Source organism: Danio rerio, chromosome 12 (genome assembly GCF_052040795.2).
Source record: "Danio rerio strain M-AB ecotype USA chromosome 12, GRCz13ab, whole genome shotgun sequence".
Lineage (NCBI taxonomy): Eukaryota > Metazoa > Chordata > Actinopteri > Cypriniformes > Danionidae > Danio > Danio rerio.
The window spans coordinates 52,065,001-52,082,500 of NC_141032.1; the positions used below are offsets into that span (position 1 = coordinate 52,065,001).

The 17,500-nt window shown below is 48.1% G+C and overlaps 2 protein-coding genes across 15 annotated transcripts in view; one reads left to right on the forward strand and one right to left on the reverse strand.

Annotated features, from left to right (window-relative positions):
* LOC103911968 (poly(ADP-ribose) glycohydrolase) overlaps positions 1–8,015 on the forward strand; it is a 19,818-nt gene extending 11,803 nt beyond the window's left edge. For all 12 annotated transcript variants that reach the window (XM_087277157.1, XM_087277159.1, XM_087277162.1 and 9 more), the window contains 5 exons: positions 2,298–2,376; positions 2,455–2,563; positions 7,257–7,362; positions 7,545–7,673; positions 7,796–8,015. In XM_087277157.1, the coding sequence (XP_087133283.1) occupies positions 2,298–2,376; positions 2,455–2,563; positions 7,257–7,362; positions 7,545–7,673; positions 7,796–7,908 (536 nt within the window). In that variant the 3' untranslated portion in view covers positions 7,909–8,015. The remainder of the gene's footprint in view (positions 1–2,297; positions 2,377–2,454; positions 2,564–7,256; positions 7,363–7,544; positions 7,674–7,795) is intronic.
* Positions 8,016–14,594: 6,579 nt separating this feature from the next.
* chatb (choline O-acetyltransferase b) overlaps positions 14,595–17,500 on the reverse strand; it is an 8,531-nt gene continuing 5,625 nt past the window's right edge. For 2 of the 3 annotated variants that reach the window (XM_087274550.1, XM_087274551.1), the window contains 5 exons: positions 17,304–17,426; positions 17,061–17,202; positions 16,922–16,984; positions 16,688–16,825; positions 14,595–16,455 (listed from right to left, as the gene is read on the reverse strand). In XM_087274550.1, the coding sequence (XP_087130676.1) occupies positions 16,246–16,455; positions 16,688–16,825; positions 16,922–16,984; positions 17,061–17,202; positions 17,304–17,426 (676 nt within the window). In that variant the 3' untranslated portion in view covers positions 14,595–16,245. 3 annotated transcript variants of the gene reach the window in all.

Genomic DNA, 17,500 nt, shown 5'->3' on the forward strand with positions numbered 1-17,500 from the left:
CGACTGTCATGAGCAAGAGTATTAGAGTAATGAAAACAAAACTAAACTTGAAAACCACCTTGGTGAATATCGCAGACTTTAAGAGTGTGTGTGTGTGTGTGTGTGTGTGTGTGTGTGTGTGTTCATATATGATCATTTATTTATTTATTTCATATAATTGCAGATGTTACAGTAGGCTATGATCACACTGTCATTGATCTGCAGTTATAATTAACTGGTCTTCACAGAACGGTTAGTGATGAATGTGTGTTCAGTACTGATGTGTGTGAAGCGTCTGTGTTGTGAGAAGTGCTGCTCTTATGATATGTCAGCGGCCCGTTCAGCTTTACTGAAGACATTTCCTCGAGCGAAAATGACGTTGAATAAAACTCTGTCATACACCACACCCATCAATAGGGCACCCTTGGCAGTGTAAACACAAGCCTGATAAAGGTGACCCGTCTCGACCCGAACCGTACCGTACTGTACCAGGCAGTGGAAACGAGCCATAACCACAATTACAGCCCCAGTGTCCCGCCTCTTCCTCTTTGTGATGTATTTAACACATTATAAGCATTTCAACATAAGCCCACTGTTCACCTTTAGCAGTGGTTCTGTTACTCCGCGCTGCAGGTGTGTGACCCATACAGCACCTCAGAGTCTCTAACCCTGCTGCCATTGGCCAGATCGAGCCGCTCCTCCTCCAATCAGGCCTCGCTGTTGCTCCTGTGACAAAAGCAGCGGCTGGACCTGACCGCAGCGGTGCCAGCGGTAAACACGACCCAGGCAGACGCTCAGGAGTCTTCATTTAACACTTTAGTGATGGGCTTTATTTCCGTATGAGTGATCGTGAGTGAATCTGTATTCTATCCGGATCTTCTAAGTGAACCGGTGAACTAATTCCCCAAATCCAACTGAGTCAGTTAAAATGATTCCCGCCTCCGTTAAGCGCTCTTATCCACACACTACTTACCTTATTAACAAGCGGACCTGTCTCTGACTCGAGATAAACCCCTCTCCTGAGTTATTGAGTTATTAGAACAGTAGGCTGGTTATCTTCACACTGAGATCAGACTTGAGAAGCGGGGAGCTGATAATACTGCGCATGCGTGATTCAGTGAAGCGAACACAAACAGCACACGACAGCCTGCTGCGACTGAACGACACGGATCAACTGCAGCGCGGGTACAGCCAGGGCTAATGAGCGGATCTGCAGGACTTCATCATAGTGGAGTTTAGATAAGCGAGTCCTGCTTCAGTCTGGATCATGAGGAGGAACAGCAGAGAGAGAGAGAGAGAGAGAGAGAGAGAGAGAGAGAGAGAGAGAGAGAGAGAGAGAGAGAGCGTTTGCACAATACTGTGGAAGACAGTGTCTAAAACACACACACACACACACACACACACACACAGAGACGTGTGCGCCGGTGGTCTGCATGTCCAGGAGTGCGGTGTGTTCTGAATGGATCAGGAAACAAAGCGCTGGCATTAGGCAGATGGAGCGGCTGATTCTGCTGCAGATGAGATGCATTAATGACCTTTACAGGTTCCTCCGGCTGTCAGAGACGCGGCATCTCCACTGAACACTCTTCACAGACGCACACAAAGCCCGGCTCTTCTCCTGAAGGTCACAGCAGCTGAATTCTTCCCAGCAGGAATGTGCTTATCTCGTTTCTTCCCAATAAAGACAATCAGCTTATCTGCGCAGGCTCGGCCTTTACGGCGGGTCGATGGCTGGACGGGCCTGCGCTACCGGGATTCACTTATTAGATTAGCAGAAGCTCTCAGAGACGCCGATGATCAGACGCACATCATCAGACGCCGATGATCAGACCCACATCAGACGCCGATGATCAGACGCACATCTGAGACTGAAGCATCGTAGCGCTGGTCTGAGGAAAGCAGAGGCGCTGTATATGATGATGGGTCATGATCCCCTTCAGGTCCACTTTCCCTCAGAACTCTCAACATCAGAGCATCTTAAAGGGGCGTGGTCAGCTGTGTGGGGGCGTGGCAAAGCAGAGGAGTAAGCAGAGCGAGGAGTGCTCACACTGACCAGAGGAACAACACGAGGACGCACAAGAGTTTGTGTAGAATGAGTGTTTGTTCTAAAACACACACACACACACACACACACACACACACACACACACACACACTCCTGTACACTCCCAGCTCTGCTCGGTGTGAGCTGATATCTGGCGTGTGTGACACTGTGGTGTAGGGGAGTGTTGGATGACTGTTGAGCATCAGTCCAGCACTGATCAGACATACAGCAGTGCATTATGGGATGCTCATGTGGACTCTGCTGTTGTTTACAGGTGCTGAGCAGTTCAGCAGGTACTCTGGATACGCCAACACCTACCGGTGGGCTGGAAACCATGACGACCAGACGCCAAGGTGAGGCCCGTGCTGCACACGCCAGCTGTGTGTGTCAGAGCCGCTGATGAGCGTGTGTGTGTGTGTGTGTGTGTGCAGAGATGAGTGGCTGCGCAGACACACAGAGATCGTGGCCATTGATGCTCTGCAGTACAGGAGTTTCCTCCAGCAGTTCCAGCCCGACTGCCTGAGGAGAGAGCTGAACAAGGTGAGGGCAGAGTCCAGCACACAGCGGCGCTGCAGAGGGGTGGACAGTTTGGGTCACAGTGGATGTGTAGGGTGGGCCGCAGCTGCTGTGTGTGTGTGTGTGTGTGTGTGTGTGTGTGTGTGTGTGTGTGTGTCAGTAATGAGCAGAGGAGCAGGAGGGCGTCTGTCTCTGATCTGAGCTTTGATCTTCTGATCCTCCATCACTGCTCTGGAATAGTTCAGCTCTGATTACTGCAGAACTGATGAAGATGAGGATGATGATGAAGATGAAGATGATGATGACGATTATGATGGATGGTGATGATGATGATGATGAAAATGAGGATGATGATGATGAAGATGATGATGATGAAGATGATGGTGATGATGATGAAGATAAGGATGAAGATGATGAGGATGATGATGATGAAGATGATGATGATGATGAAGATGATGATGATGAAGATGAGGATGATGGTGATGATGATGATGATGATGATGAAGATGATGATGATGAAGATGAGGATGATGGTGATGATGATGATGATGATAAGGATGAAGATGATGAGGATGAGGATGATGCTCAAACACACTAGAGTTGATAGAGTCAGAATGAAGAGCCTGCTGAATATCAGCAATAAGCACACACACACACACTGAACAGCAGAGTCTCCAACACCTGGAGCAGGAGAGCTGAGGGAGATGCAGATGTTGTGAGGAGGCTGTGGCGAGTGCTTCTAGAGCCCAGGGGCCTCATGTATCAACGCTGCGTACGCACAAAAGCTTTGCGTACGCCAGGTTTCACGCTCAGAATCGCTCACGTTTGGATTTACTAACAATGAACTGAACGTGGGAATGTGCGCAGCTTCACGGCAGCTTTCTGGCAGGCGTACGCACATTTTTTGTGCGTGTCTGTTTTATTTCCATTGGCGACTCCTAGAGGCAGTTGTGTTAAATTCCTCTCTACAAAGTGTCTGAACCTTGCAATGGCAGCTGTATGAGACGGGTTCAGTAGGTATATAAGGTTTCCATACCATACATTTGACCAGCTAAACATTAAAGCGCAAATTGCAGCAGTCGCAATGTAATCTGAGCTATCTACTGCACACACATTGCTATAAAGACACTATCTGAAGATGAATTTGCATGCGTGAATCAGAAACATTTCCATTCAATAAATGTGCAAATAAAATATGATGCACAAACTTATTGATGATTCCTACTTGTCTTTCTCTTGATAAATAGTGGGCAAAATCTGATATGTAGCGGGGGGAAAAAGAAGAAAGAGTTCATCAGACGCTGGATTCGAGCCGAATTTACGCTCGAATATGTCTGTACATGATCTCAGGCTTCTTATGAGGTGCGCCACTGAGACCGCTTAGGGTATCGCAACATTTTTCAGTTATAAACCACAATATTTCTTTTTTAAATGCACTCTGTGCGATGTTCAGACCCAACTGTGTTGACCGTATCAGCTAAACTCTCCCACTCTATTTTTTTCTTTTGTTGTTAATTCCGGAGAACAAACTTGCAAATAACACCGCTTTTCTCCGGTCTACCTCCGAAAGCAGCACCTCCAGTTCACATTCTGTTCAAAGTTTCTCTTTTTGCTTGATTTTGCCGTTGCTTTTTCGTTGGGTTTTGCCATTAGCATAGTTATTAGCATATTCATACGGGGGAGGAGGCAGGGAGGGGTTTTGTGCTCGTGCATGTTGCGCTCAGTTTCACGTTCATTCAGATGTACAAAAGAATATGCGTGAGATTCGGCGTACGCAGTGTTTCATACATCTGAATTTTTTTCTGCGTACGCACATTTACAGCTTCGTGCGTACGCAATGTTTTAGTAAGATTTCCACGCAAGTCTTCGTACATGAGGCCCCTGATGTTGTCTGTCTGAGGAATGGCAGGTCAGATCAGACAGTAGATCAGTGCTCCAGCGTGGAGATACTGCAGAGTTCTCCACATCACATGAGATCAGCTCAGCTAATGGAGGCTTTGGTGTTTCTTCTTCAGTCTGTCTCTCTCTCTCTCTCTCTCTCTCTCTCTCTCTCTGTGTGTGTGTGTGTGTGTGTGTGTGTGTGTGTGTAATATTAAACCCTGGCAGCAGTTCTGGAACTGCACATGAGATATGACCGTGAGAATGGTCCGGCACTAAAACAGTACCCTGTCTACTGTGAGCAGAAGATGAGGAGCGCAGCGGTTCAGGTTGTCTGGTCATGCATCCTCTGCCCTCAGCTCTACCTTCTCCACCACAGCGGCTCACTCACACTCCACACAGGATGAGCAGTGTTTAGTTTGGTGTGTGTGAGGCTCTGTGTTCATGTTTGGTGTGGTTGTAAATGTCTCTGTGTGGTTGGTGAAGTGGTCTTATGCCTAGTGCACACTAGAGGATTTTAAGCCTGATTTGAGCCCGATTTGGAAGTTAACGAGCTCGCCGACAGATCGGGCTGTGATCAGGAAGAAATCTGCGGGTGCTCGGCGCTCGCTGCTCTTTATGTGTGAACTACTGAACAACCCATCAACGAGCCTCGCTGACGCGCCGCCAACACCTCGCAGACGGAAATCCAACATTCAGCATGCTGAATATTCCAGAGCAGTCGGCCGACTCAACCCCACGTGTGGTCAGATGTAGTGACGAGCTGCAGCCAATGAGAGAGCAGATCAGCATGAGCTGAATGGCTGTGTGTTCAGGAGCTCAGCAGAAACATCTGTGATTGGTCAGAATGGGCATCGCTGCACTCGCTTCATTCTGCGTTAGCACAGACATGAGAGCAGGATATATCAACAGTGGAACTAGAATTCTGTAACTATTAGAATTGCCATACTGCTCATTCTGACCGTTCTCATATAAAACGCCATACTGTCACAACATATTTACATTCAAAGCTATTATTGAGATATTAAAATTAAGATTTGAATGTCTGGCATCATATTTAATGACACCATTACCCTAAAAATATAATATTTCTTTGGTAATACAGCCTATAAATATGTAGTTAAGATACTAAAACACTTAAAGGTCTTGGCTTTCATTTTCACTTTCAAACAGGAGCTATTTCACAGCACAGAATCTGCTGTTTTGAAAGATATCTGAAGTAAATTGATGTTTTTGCCATCAGAAAGTTTTGTTTATGTTAGCAGGAAGTTGCCAGGCAAGAAAATGCACACATATTTAAAGTCACAGCGAAAAGTATCAGACATGCATGCAGTCATTCTGACCAATATGGTAATTTAAGGCAGAAATGCTCAGTTCTTTACTGTTTTATAATAAAAAAAATGACAATGTCAGAAAGAAATACACTGATAGTTAGAAAACAGCAGGGTGTTATAAATATGTTAGTTTTATTTCAAAGAGTTATAAAATTACAAAAATTAAAAACTCTCTGTGTATCTCTCCACTGGAACCTGCAGATGAGTGATTAATGCGCTGATAGATCAGCTGATTTGACGATGTTTTTAAATGCTTTCTCCAATAGTGTTCAGCTTTTTCTGCTGACTCCTCCCTCAACATTTCATTGGCTGTGGTTTGGTAGTTTGAATGAGCTGATGGGGAATGAGTTGTTGTCAGATCATGTAGTGTGTGACCCCCCTCTTGTGGATCATTCACGGAGTGTTGCGTAGTGTGAACACCACAGAGATTAAAAGACACAAAGTCAAGTCATGTAGTGTGAACAGCACAGCGATCTGCTGATGTTTAAAATCCTGTAGTGTGAACTAGGCTTTAGTTTACTCTAATATCTTACATCATCTCTCCTTCTTCAGCACATTTGGGTTCTGACATGGATCAGATCTTTGGCAGATGCTCCACTGCAGGGGATCTGCTCTTCTCATCAGCTCATGAGCAGGCGATGCCTCTGTTGAAGCTTTAACAGTCTTGAATTGAGGCTGATTTGAGTGTTTAGGGCAGGGGGGTCTAATCTCGGTCCTGGAGGGCCGGTGTCCTGCTGAGTTGAGCTCTGACTTGCTTCATCACTCCTGCTGGAAGTTTCTGGTACACCTACACAGAGCTAGATGAGCTGGATCAGGTGTGTTTGATTAGGGTTGGAGCTAAACTCTCCAGGACCGCGGCGCTCCACCACTGAGTTTAGACAGTGCTGGTTTAGGGTAAATGTGCAGTAGTGTCTCCTGTTTAACTCTTGTTTAACTGAGAAGAAGGATTTATTGGGTTAATCCATCTACAATAGACCGGATCACGACTCATCAGGTGATCCGCTTGAGCTGGAGGAATCTGAATTAAACTGATGGTACCTGGAGTCAGAATAAAGTCCGAGCTGCACACACATGAAGATCCATGAAGATCTCAGTCCTCATGAGCTGAACAGCCTCACACACATCGACCCTCACACACACTGCTCTGTCCTACAGCTGATAGATCAACGCTTACGTCTGTGTGTGTGTGTGTGTGTGTGTGTGTGTGTGTGTGTGTGTGTGTGTGTGTGTGTGTGTGTGTGTGTGTGTGTGTGTGTGTGTGTGTGTGTGTGTGTGTGTGACATCAGGACACAGATCTGTATAATGACATGGGTATGACACAGGTGTTACTAAAAGCAGGTGAAATATGGGGACATTGGTGACGTCTTCACTTCTCAAAATGCTTCTAAATCCTACAGCATGAGTTTAATCAGAGAGTAAAGCTGCACACTGACCTATGTAACCTATGTAATGTCCCCACTTTTCACAAAAACAAATGTGTGTGTGTGTGTGTGTTTGTGTGTCAGGCGTTCTGTGGATTCGTGCGACCCGGGACTCCGGCTGAGTGTATGTCCGCGGTGGCGACAGGGAACTGGGGCTGTGGTGTGTTTGGAGGAGACACTCGACTCAAAGGTAACCCTAAACTAACCCTAACACACACACACACACACACACACACACACACACACACACTGCTCTTCACACACACACTCATATGAACACTTGTGTTATTACCACTGGACATCTGCTAGTGTAGTCACATTAACAATTGTGTGTGTATGTGTGTGTGTGTGTGTGTGTGTGTGTGTGTGTAGCTGTGCTGCAGATGATGGCGGCAGCAGAAGCGGGTCGTGACCTGATGTACTTTACCTTTGGAGATGTGGATCTGCTCAGAGACGTCCATCGCATACACACACTGTTCACACACACTCAGGCCACCGTAGGTGAGATACACACACACACACACGCACACACACACACACACACACACACACACAGATTTGTCCCTATTTTGTTCATCTGTGTGTGTGTGTGCGTGTGTGTGCGTGTGTGTGTGTGTGTGTAGGCTCTGTGTTCAGTCTGCTGCTGGAGTATTATGAGTGTGTGTGTAAGGAAACGCGGAGAGGAAAACCTGAGGAAACACTCTACAGCTTCCTGACAGAGCGACTCGACAGATGAAGATGATGATGATGATGATGAAGATTGTTATTGTGATGAAGATGATGATGATGGTGATCTCTGTGCCTCTGTCTTCACTCAGTGCCTCAATAAAGCTCTTTTAAATACGTGCGTGTGTTTCTGTGAGTTTCTCCCTGTGTGTGTGTGTGTGTGTGTGTGTGTGTGTGTGTGTGTGTGTGTGTGTCCCGCACAGATGAAAGCGCTCCCCCGCTGTGCTGCTGTGGACTGCAGGAGCGCTCCTGAACTCCGGCTTTGTTGCGGCGCTTTCAAACGCTGATCCGCTTTCCTCTCCTCTGCTCCCTCAATGAGTCTGACCTTTTGAGGAGGGGGGGGTGTCTGTGAATCTGTTGTGTGTGTGTGTGTGTGTGTATCTGCTTTATTTGTCAGAGTTTAGAGCGGGTCTGTTTCTGCAGTTCTGGATCAGGTTAAAGAGGCTGATTAAATCTGTTCACATCTGCTGGTGACGGTGACACAGAGCTGTGTGTGTGTGTGTGTGTGTGTGTGTGTGTGTGTGTAGGAACAGCATGGCATTGTGGGTAATAGAGGTGTCAGTCAGACTGAGATGAGCCTCATGGCGCAGCTCCACGTCAGGAGAACAGGGCCTCATGGCGCAGCTCCGCAATCAGACCCTCCTGTCTGTCAGTGGGGCCCCGGGGCCCTGATCCTGCTGTCAGAGCGGAGCCGCTGGGCTGCTGTTCCCAGAGCAGGCCTGTGTGTGTGCGCAATACTGAAACACAGAAACTAGGTGTGTGTGTGTGTGTGTGTGTGTGTGTGTGTATCGCTTTATGAGGACACAAGTGTGTTAATGCATGGGTTGATCTGAGTGTTACAGTATTGATGTGGTTTATGAGGACAGACTCTGTGTCCTGGTGCTAAACTCATCCTTACAGGGTCTGTAAGTCTAATGTGTGTGTGTGTGTGTGTGTGAGAGTTAAGAACAGCACACAGATGATGTCTCTCTGAAACTGACCCGTTCAGGCTTTGATCCTAACTGTGGTGTTTTGGTGACTGTTGCTTTAAATGCAAATAAGATTTAAAAAGAGGGTGGAGCTACAGACGGCTGTGCGACAGGTGTGAAACAGCAGTGTGTGTGTTGTGAGTGCGGGTCAGGTGTGCTTCAGTGTGAGTGTGTGTTGATGCTTGTGTCAGTCTATGTGGCTCCTGTCTCAGTTCATCATCACCTCCACATCTATAATCCTCTTAGTCTATGCTGACATCATCTTCAGCAGCTCAAACACTCTAATGGCGAATGGACAGACGGCTGCTGCTCACTCAGGCCTGCTGGACATGCTAATGAGATGGAGACTAGTGGACAATCAGTGCTTCTGCATCAAGTCTGATTAGAACAAACACCACTCACTACTGTCATCCGTGTTCTCTGTGCTGCTGCTGCTGATGTGTTCTCCTCTTCCTCAGCTCGGGTTTGTGTAGTGGATGCTGGAGCTCTGCTGGGACTCGTCTCCCTCTGGGCAGAGCGTCTCGAGTCTCCTGGCGCTCTCTTCTCTTTATCCTGCATTAATTCAGCTTCTGCTTTCTGCGTTTGAAGTGCTAATGTGAGTCTGAGTCTCCTCAGGTCAGAGCGCTGGAGTAAACCCAGATCTGCTGAACACAGATCTGAGAACAGCAGGACAGATGAGCAGATTCTGCCCTGACCCTCATGTGTCTGACCGAGTCCACACAGCACTGAGGAGGTCACCCCTGAAGATGACGAGTCTAGATCAGCTGTGAACACACACACACACACACACACACACACACACACACACGTGCAGGAGTTGAGCAGATCTGCTCAGCTCAGCTGACTCTGGATCAGTTGTCAGTGGTTCTCTATATTGACGCTCCTCCTCTGTTCCTCATGTGCTGTCGTCTGACCGCAGCTCCTCCTCTGACCTTCTCCATCATCAGTGCAGAGCTGAGGACAGCTGGACAGGTGAGTGTTACAGTGCGGCTGTACAAGTGTGTGTGTGTGTGTGTGTGTGTGTGTGTGTGTGTGTGTGTGTGTGTGTGTGTGTGGAAAACTGACAGATGTTAAGAGGGCGTCACGGTGGCTCAGTGGGCAGCACAATCGCCTCACAGCAAGAAGGTCTCTGGTTTGAGTCTCGGCTGGGTCAGTGTGTGTTTCTGTGTGGAGTTTGCATGTTCTCCCCGTGTTGGTGTGGGTTTCCTCCGGGTGCTCCGGTTTCCCCCACAGTCCAAACACATGCGCTATAGGAGAACTGATCAACTACACTGGCCGTAGTGTATGAGTATGTGTGGGTGTGAATGAGTGTGTATGGGTGTTTCCCTGTACTGGGTTGCAGCTAAAAGGGCATCTGCTGTGTAAAACATATGCTGTAATAGTTGGCAGTTCATTCCGCTGTGGCGACCCCTGATGAATAAAGAGACTAAGCTGAAGGTGAATGAATGTCAGTAATGAATGTCCTGAATGCTCACAGTACCGCTGAAGTCAACCAGAATACGCAGTGTGTGTGTGTGTGTGTGTGTGTGTGTGTGTGTGTGTGTGTGTGTGTGTGTGTGTGTGTCAGCCTCAGTGTGTGGATGTGGAGTCTGGACAGTCGGGCCTGCGGCTCTCACAGGTCTCTGGATCAGCACAGATTGATTATTGATCCAGCAGTGCTCGGTGTCTCCGCTCCGCCTGCTTCAGCTTCTGGAGGTTCTGAAGGCCTCATTTCTGTGTCTGCTCTGTTTGTATGCTGTCACACACACACACACACACACACACACACACACACACAGTACTCACTACTGTCGACTCTCTCTGGCCTGCTGAGGCTTGATCTCCAGCAGAACTCGCAGGCCGTTTCTCTTCTGTTTTTGGATCTTCATCCACCTTCAGTAAATCTGATGATGATGACACTGATGCAGGCTCCTGTGACCTCCCAGATCTCCGCATGCTGTACACACACACATGTCTGAGAGTGCAGCGCAGTGTGTCTGCTGTTGGGCTCAGTGTGGTGGACACTGTAGTCCTCGTCTGCTGTTCTTCATGTGTTCAGAATAGTCAGAATAGTCCAGCACTGCAGTAGTGTGAGCTGAGCCGTGTGCTGCTGTTCCCTCATCAGAGCTGGAGTCAGAGCCCGCGTCAGCCAAACTCAGTCCTGGAGGGCCGCTGTCCTGCAGTTTAACACACCTGCCTGGAGCTTTCTAGTAACCTAGTCAGAGCTTGACGCCGCTTCAGGTGTGTCTGATTGGGGTTGGAGTTTGAATATGCAGGACAGCGGCCCTCCAGCACTGAGTTTGGACACCGCTGCTCTACACACTCACTGCTGAAACTCTAGAATGACTGACGGCACATTTCACAGAGTAACTCGAATATTACTACTGAACAAGCGCAGAGATGGAGGACCCGGTGTGTGTGTGTGTGTGTGTGTCGCTGCTTCATTATCTGTATGGCAAGTCTTCTTCTTCTTCTTCTTCTTCTTCTTCTGTTTGCAGGATCATTAGCTCTCTCTCTCTCCTCTCCTCAGCCAATTACTCAGTGAAACAGCAGCAGAAGACAGTCTGACGTCTCCTTCAGAAATGCCAGCGCGGTCATTACGAGCAGCTCTTTATCCTAAAACATTCTCTGCTGTTCTGTAATTGAGGATTTTAGGAGCGAGGGAGCAGCGCTGTCGCATTACGGCTTATTTTACCCTTCAGACTGTCAGGAGCTGAACGCTGATTGCTCTCCGGGAATGGAGGAGAGCTCTGTGAAGTTCCTCATGCTCCTGTTTGGGTCTTAATTAAGTGTTTGTGTGTTGATTTGCCTCATATTGCTGCAGTAAACAGACGCTGGCCGTGTTTCCCGACAGCCGTGTTCTGCTAATTTAGAGACGCTGTGTTAAAATGCTGAATGGAAATGCCGAGTGCACACAGAGCAGGACAACAGCACAGAGCTGAGGGACACACTCCTGATCCGGCAGAGGAGAATGAGCCTGAGCTGTGTGCTGATCCACAACTGAACACCAGCAGATGCTCACAGCGTGTGGAGACACTATCAAGAGGACAGGACTGATTCCCGAGTGACTCTGACGTGTGCTCCAGTGCAGATCCTCAGCATCACCGTGTGCTCCTCATCATCATCACTGTAGTGCGTTAAATGAGCGGGTGTTTCCCACTTCAACACATTTGAAAGAGTGTGATCTGTAAAGCATCTCCCTCTGCTGCTGTTCCTCTTCACAACACTTGAAGATGTTCAGGGGCTGAAGACAGCGGTGCTGACGGGTTTCAGCTGTATTCTGCCCCAGTCTTCCTGCACACAAGTCTTCAGGTGGGCAACAGGTCGGGCTCTTCACGGCCACATTTTGTGCTTCAACATGCTCCACACATTCTCTATTGGAGACAGGTCAGGACTGCAGGCAGGCCAGTCCAGCGTCTGTCTCCTCCTCCTCTGCTCCAGGACTCTGTAATGTGAGCTCAGTGTGGTTCTGCATTGTCTTGTTGGACTCTGCAGGGCGTCTCTGGAGCAGAAGGCAGCATATTGAGCTCCAGAATCTCTCTGTGCTGTTCAGCATTAATGGAGCATCACAGAAGAGCAGGTCACCTTCACCAAGAGCACCGGCACAACCCCAGACCATGACAGAGCCGGGCTTCTGGACTTGCTGCTGATGTCAGTCTGGATGATCCTCTTCTTCTTTGGTCTGGAGCACACGGCGTCCATTTCTCCCAGAAACACCTGAAACTCTTCTTCATCTGAGCACAGGACACGTCTCCACTGTGTGATGCTCCATCCCAGATCCCTCCGAGCCCAGAGAAGCGCTTCTGGACACTGTTAACATAGGGCTTCCTCTTGGCACAGTGCAGTGTTGGCTGGTGTTTGTGGATGTGACTCTGTATTGTGCTGCTTGTCACAGGTTTAGCGCAGTAGTGCTGAGCCCATGTGCTGATCTGCTTATAGATGAATGAGGACTCTTGATGCAGCGCCCCCTGAGGGGTCGGAGGTCACGCTTGTTCAGCTCAGGCTTGCGCTCTTGTCCTTTACGCACTGAAACTCCTCCAGACTCCTTCAGTCTTTAATGCTGTTCTGCACTGTTGAAGGGGAAATCTCCACATGTCTTCCTCTCTTCCTCTGAGGATCATTGTGTTCACACACTTCACTCATTTCCTCTCCTATCTGTGCTGGAGATCCTCGACCCATCTCTGCTCCTAAAGCACTAGAGCTTTCCTGATGAGCAGATCATCATCACCATCACCTGTGGACATCACCTGTGGACATCACCTGTGAACATCACCTGTGGACATCACCTGTAGACATCACCTGTGGACATCACCTGTGGACATCACCTGTAGACATCACCTGTGAACATCACCTGTGGACATCACCTGTAGACATCACCTGTGGACATCACCTGTGGACATCACCTGTAGACATCACCTGTGGACATCACCTGTGGACATCACCTGTGAACATCACCTGTGGACATCACCTGTAGACATCACCTGTGGACATCACCTGTGGACATCACCTGTAGACATCACCTGTGGACATCACCTGTGGACATCACCTGTAGACATCACCTGTGGACATCACCTGTGGACATCACCTGTAGACATCACATCAGTATTCAGCAGATCACCTGATCACTGCTCCTGTTGATTGGGTTATGATCGATCAGGGGTGCCTAAACTTGATCGTATGAAGTGCCGAAATCCAGCATCATCAATAGCGGTGGCCAGAGATGAATAAACCCAATGATTTTACAGTAAGCTTGCCATGGGTCATTGCCTAACTCCTGTTCCAGACAGTGCTTTGAATCATATTAGCTAATGCAGTACAGCTCTTTCATTTATAACCTACTGTGATTTAGAGCCAACATCACCTTCAGAACACACTTATACCTTCATAACACAGTGGAGCTGAACGCTGACCACAGCATCCAGCAGATCTGCCCTCAGCATAGCCTCTGCACTGAGCTCTGTGTGCTGTGTGCTTTATAAATCTGACTCATACAGCATTCACACTCACACATTTCCTTTTTACCACTTTAACCCTTCTCAGATGGCATGGCGGGTCAGTTTAAAGGTTACCATGGGACAATGTTGGCTGGCGGGCTCTAGTTTGGGCATCTCTGATGAAGAGGAAGGTGTTATTTACTGCACTTCTCACTGATATCTGTGCAGGAGCTGATGCTGTACTGCAGCTCTGACGGAGACGCGGCTCTGCTCTCTGCTTTGTGATCAGTTTATTCTGTGTGAAACAGCAGCTGACACACTGACTATAGGGGTTTTGTATTTTTGCAGTTGATCGGGTCAGTGAACAGAATGATTGACAGGTGCTCGTCAAACTCCGACACTGCCTAGCACTGATGGAGAGCTGCATATACATCAGCACTGCTCTGCGGCCTGATGAGGATGATGAAGAGGATGATGATGATGAAGATGATGTGGTTTCACTGGATGAACTGAAGAGACGCCTCTTCTGGAGAACCTGTTTTGCGTGTGATAAATCAGCAGTTTAATTGATGTATTCTGGAGAACAGCAGGTTTATCTCTCTGTGTTCTGGCAGAGCTGGAGACTCCTGTGTTCCCGAGGACACGAGGAGGCCTGATCAGACTAATGACCACACGGTTAGATTCAGTTCATCTGCTAAAGAATCTGTGTGTGTGTGTGTGTGTGTGTGTGTTTGTGTCCCTCTTCAGCTGAGTGTCAATATATTGATGACTGACCTTTCAGTCCTTTATCTGAAATGCAATAAAACAAGTTTCAGTTGACTGAAGATAATCTTTATTAATATACGACATTTATCACAACACACTCACACACACACACACACACCTATGCAGATCAACATACTGCTCTTACAGTTTATAATAGAGCTGTAAATAATATGATCACATGCTGGAATTATATATGAACTTGCACATGTGTGTATGAAACATACGAGATCTTCGTCACGAGACAGCATGACTACACACTTTTAAAGAGACCAGTGATACCGTATTCAGTGTGGTGTTACTGTGGTCAGTGTGGTGTAACAGTGGTGTTACTGTGGTCAGTGTGGTGTTACAGTGGTGTTACTGAGGTCAATGTGGTGTTACTGTGGTCAGTGTAGTGTTACTGTGGTCATTGTGGTGTTAAAGTGGTGTTACTGTGGTCAGTGTAGTGTTACTGTGGTCAGTGTAGTGTTACTGTGGTCAGTGTGGTGTTACTGTGGTAAGTGTGGTGTTACTGTGGTCAGTGTAGTGTTACTGTGGTCAGTGTGGTCAGTGTTGTGTTACTGTGGTGTTAGTTTGGTCAGTGTGGTGTTACAGTGGTGTTACTGTGGTCAGTGTAGTGTTACTGTGGTCAGTGTGGTGTTACAGTGGTGTTACTGTGGTCAGTGTAGTGTTAATGTGGTCAGTGTGGTGTTACAGTGGTGTTACTGTGGTCTGTGTGGTGTTACAGTGGTGTTACTGTGGTCAGTGTAGTGTTACTGTGGTCAGTGTAGTGTTACTGTGGTCAGTGTAGTGTTACTAAGGTCAGTGTGGTGTTACAGTGATGTTACTGTGGTCTGTGTAGTGTTACTGTGGTCAGTGTTGTGTTACTGTGGTCAGTGTGGTGTTACTGTGGTCAGTGTGGTGTTACTGAGGTGTTACTGTGGTCAGTATGGTGTTATTGTGGTCAGTATGGTGTTACTGTAGTGTTACTGTGGTCAGTGTGGTGTTACAGTGACGTTACTGTGGTCTGTGTGGTGTTACTGTGGTCAGTGTGATGTTACAGTTATGTTACTGTGGTCAGTGTGGTGTTACAGTGGTGTTACTGTGGTCAGTGTGGTGTTACAGTTATGTTACTGTGGTCAGTGTGGTGTTACAGTGGTGTTACTGTGGTCAGTGTGGTGTTACAGTTATGATACTGTGGTCAGTGTGGTGTTACAGTGACGTTACTGTGGTCTGTGTGGTGTTACTGTGGTCAGTGTGGTGTTACAATGGTGTTACTGTGGTCAGTGTGGTGTTACTGTGATCAGTGTGGTGTTACTCTGGTGTTACTGAGGTCAGTGTGGTGTTACTGTAGTGTTACTGTGGTCAGTGTGGTGTTACTGAGGTCAGTGTGGTGTTACTGTAGTGTTACTGTGGTCAGTGTGGTGTTACTCTGGTGTTACTGAGGTCAGTGTGGTGTTACTGTAGTGTTACTGTGGTCAGTGTGGTGTTACTGAGGACAGTGTGGTGTTACTGTAGTGTTACTGTGGTCAGTGTGGTGTTACTCTGGTCAGTGTTGTGTTACTGTAATGTTACTGTGGTCAGTGTGGTGTTACTCAGGTCAGTGTGGTGTTACTGTGGTCAGTGTGGTGTTACTGTGGTGTTACTGAGGCCAGTGTGGTGTTACTGTAGTGTTACTGTGGTCAGTTTGGTGTTACTGAGGTCAGTGTGGTGTTACACAGATTAGTGTTTCATGTGTTTCATGCACAGGTCCTTCATGTCCAGTAGTGCGACCTGCAGCTCTTCTGCCAGCCGATCTGAACAGGTTTCTTTATTCTCTCTGAAACTGGACACTGAGAACACGATGTGATCCGACTGAGGATTATAACAAACACCGTAACCGTCTGGAACCACTGGACCATAGCAGCAGAACATCTCCATCTCAGTGGGGACCTGGAGGAAGACGCAGCACAGCACATGTAGTGTATTTCTGCAGTGTTTACTCCCGCTGCCACGTCTGCAACACTGAACAGCAGCTGTGAGCGGTCTACAGTAGAGTGCAGGAACACCACACAGCAAACCCCGAACACTCATCAGGAATGCTGGAGTCCGAGTCTTACTGCAGTTATAAACCATCAATGATTGTGTGTGTGTCTGTGTGTGTGTGTGTGTGTGCTGCTCTTACCTGACTGGTGGACAGGATGAAATGGTTGCTGATCTTGTATGTTTCATCAGAGAATATGTCCGGCGTCTGCATCTCCATCTGCCTGGCCATTTCCCGCAGTCCCAGTAAGTGATTGTCCATCCCGTTCCCAGTGACAGCCTGCAGAGAGCGAGGAACATTCATGTGTGTGGTGTGTTTGTGCAGCTAGTGTGTTTGCAGACCAGTTTATGTGTGTGTGTGTGTGTGTGTTCTCACCCTCAGTGTGAGCTGAGCCTGAGCGTCTGCAGCTGCTCTGAGTTTCTCCATCTTCTCTGAGTCCTGCAACACAGAGTCAGTCACATCAGCTCACAGGGGCGGAGCTTCAGCTGACAGACAGCTGATCAGACAGACAGACCTGAACTGAAGCTCCGCCCCCGCTCATGGCCGTGCAGAAGCGCAGAGCCTCCGCTGTGGCCGAGCGGATGATTTCAACACGGCCGAGGTGGAAGCGGCGGAGAGATGCACTCTCATAGGTGGACACCGCCCTGCTGTGGGTCCTGCAGACACGGACGACGGTCAGATAGACAGTAAAGTAGACAGATACACACACACACACACACACACACACACACACACACACACACTCAGTCAGTCAGACCTGTAGTAGGCGAGCTGTATGGCCAGCTGGATGAAGCCGTCTGGACTGATGCGCTGCTGTTTGATCAGAGTCTTCCCGAAGGCGGAGAACACACACACACTCATGTGCAGATCCCAGACCAGCCTGCAGGAGGAGCAGAGGGTCATCAACATCAACATCATCAACACTGATCAGCTGCAGGACCCCCGCTAATCAAT